At 43.0% G+C, this 1,113-nt stretch overlaps 1 protein-coding gene across 1 annotated transcript; it reads right to left on the bottom strand.

Annotated features, from left to right (window-relative positions):
* Positions 1–460: 460 nt before the first annotated feature.
* LOC148943943 (protein CFDP2-like) lies at positions 461–967 on the bottom strand. The gene has a single exon (XM_089101295.1). The coding sequence runs from the start codon at positions 965–967 to the stop codon at positions 461–463; it is 507 nt and encodes a 168-aa protein (XP_088957421.1).
* Positions 968–1,113: the final 146 nt, after the last annotated feature.

Genomic DNA, 1,113 nt, shown 5'->3' with positions numbered 1-1,113 from the left:
GTTTAAGACGCATTCGAAATGGTTGGCCCAGATTCCTTCTATCTATTTCTCTTCTGTGACTATTCTTCCGTTTTTGTCCTTGACAGGGCCATACGTTCTTCGCCGCTTACCAGTCATCTCTTTAGTGATCCTGTAGACCGTCTTAGAATCCCCTTTTTTTGCTGTCGTCTCTTCTTCCGCTGCCTTTTTCTTCGGAAAAGTCCTTTTGTCAGATCTCGCACTTTTTCTTTACAAGCTTGTCTTTATCCTTATACCCCTGCAGCTTCATCATTGCATCTTTCTGGAACCCTGGTGAAAACTAAATGCTATTTCAGAATTTTTTTTTAGTAGAAAAATGCATTGTGGAGACTCCAAAAGAACTTCCTCCTGACTTTTGGTCCAGCAAGCTTATCAGAGTTATATAGGGGTATCAAGGGGTCCGTCTTCTTTTTTGGGGTCTTCAGTTTGTGCACAATCTTAGCTATACAGAGTCTGTGGTCGGAGACGGCGTCAGCTCTTGGAGACTTGATCGCCATTTCCCGTATATAAGAAATTGGTCGATCTGTTTTCCGGTTGTGCCGTCAGGGGAGGTCCAAATGTACTTGTGGATATTTTTGTGACTAAACTGTGTTCCATAAATCAGGAGATCATAGGTAGAAGCAAAGTCTATAAGTAGGGCTCCATTTTCATTTCGGTCGCCAAGACCATTTGGGCCAAGTACTTCCGGGCAGTAGGATCTATCGTTGCCTACTGTGGCGTTGAAGTCTCTGGCGAATATAACCATGTCATGACGCAGTGTATCCTTGGAGACTGAGTTAAGAGTGGCATAGAAACGCTCTTTAACCACCTCTTCAGTATTATTCGTTGGTGCATAATAGGTAACTACAGTCACTTTGATGTGGTGTCCCTGGAACCTCGCAGACATTACTCTATCATTGACAGGAGTCCAGCTGATGAAAGATTTTGCTGTCTTTTGGGACATAAACATTGCTACTCCTGCTTCTCGTTTCTTTTCGGGTCCACTATAGATTATTGTTTGGCCATTATTAAGTATTTCTTTGCTGAAACGGGTCCATCTCACTTCTGCAGTGCTACTATGTCAAAATTGTAGGCAGTTACTTCTTGCAGGACCTC

The sequence above is a fragment of the Artemia sp. Qi Xiang Cuo genome, chromosome 15 (genome assembly GCF_049724085.1).
Source record: "Artemia sp. Qi Xiang Cuo chromosome 15, ASM4972408v1, whole genome shotgun sequence".
In the NCBI taxonomy this organism is placed as follows: Eukaryota; Metazoa; Arthropoda; class Branchiopoda; order Anostraca; family Artemiidae; genus Artemia; species Artemia sp. Qi Xiang Cuo.
This window is presented reverse-complemented; position numbering and strand designations above follow the sequence as displayed.

Coding starts and splice junctions, on each gene's coding strand:
- LOC148943943 (XM_089101295.1), bottom strand. CDS start 967: ATGTTTATGTCCCAAAAGACAGCAAAATCTTTCATCAGCTGGACTCCT.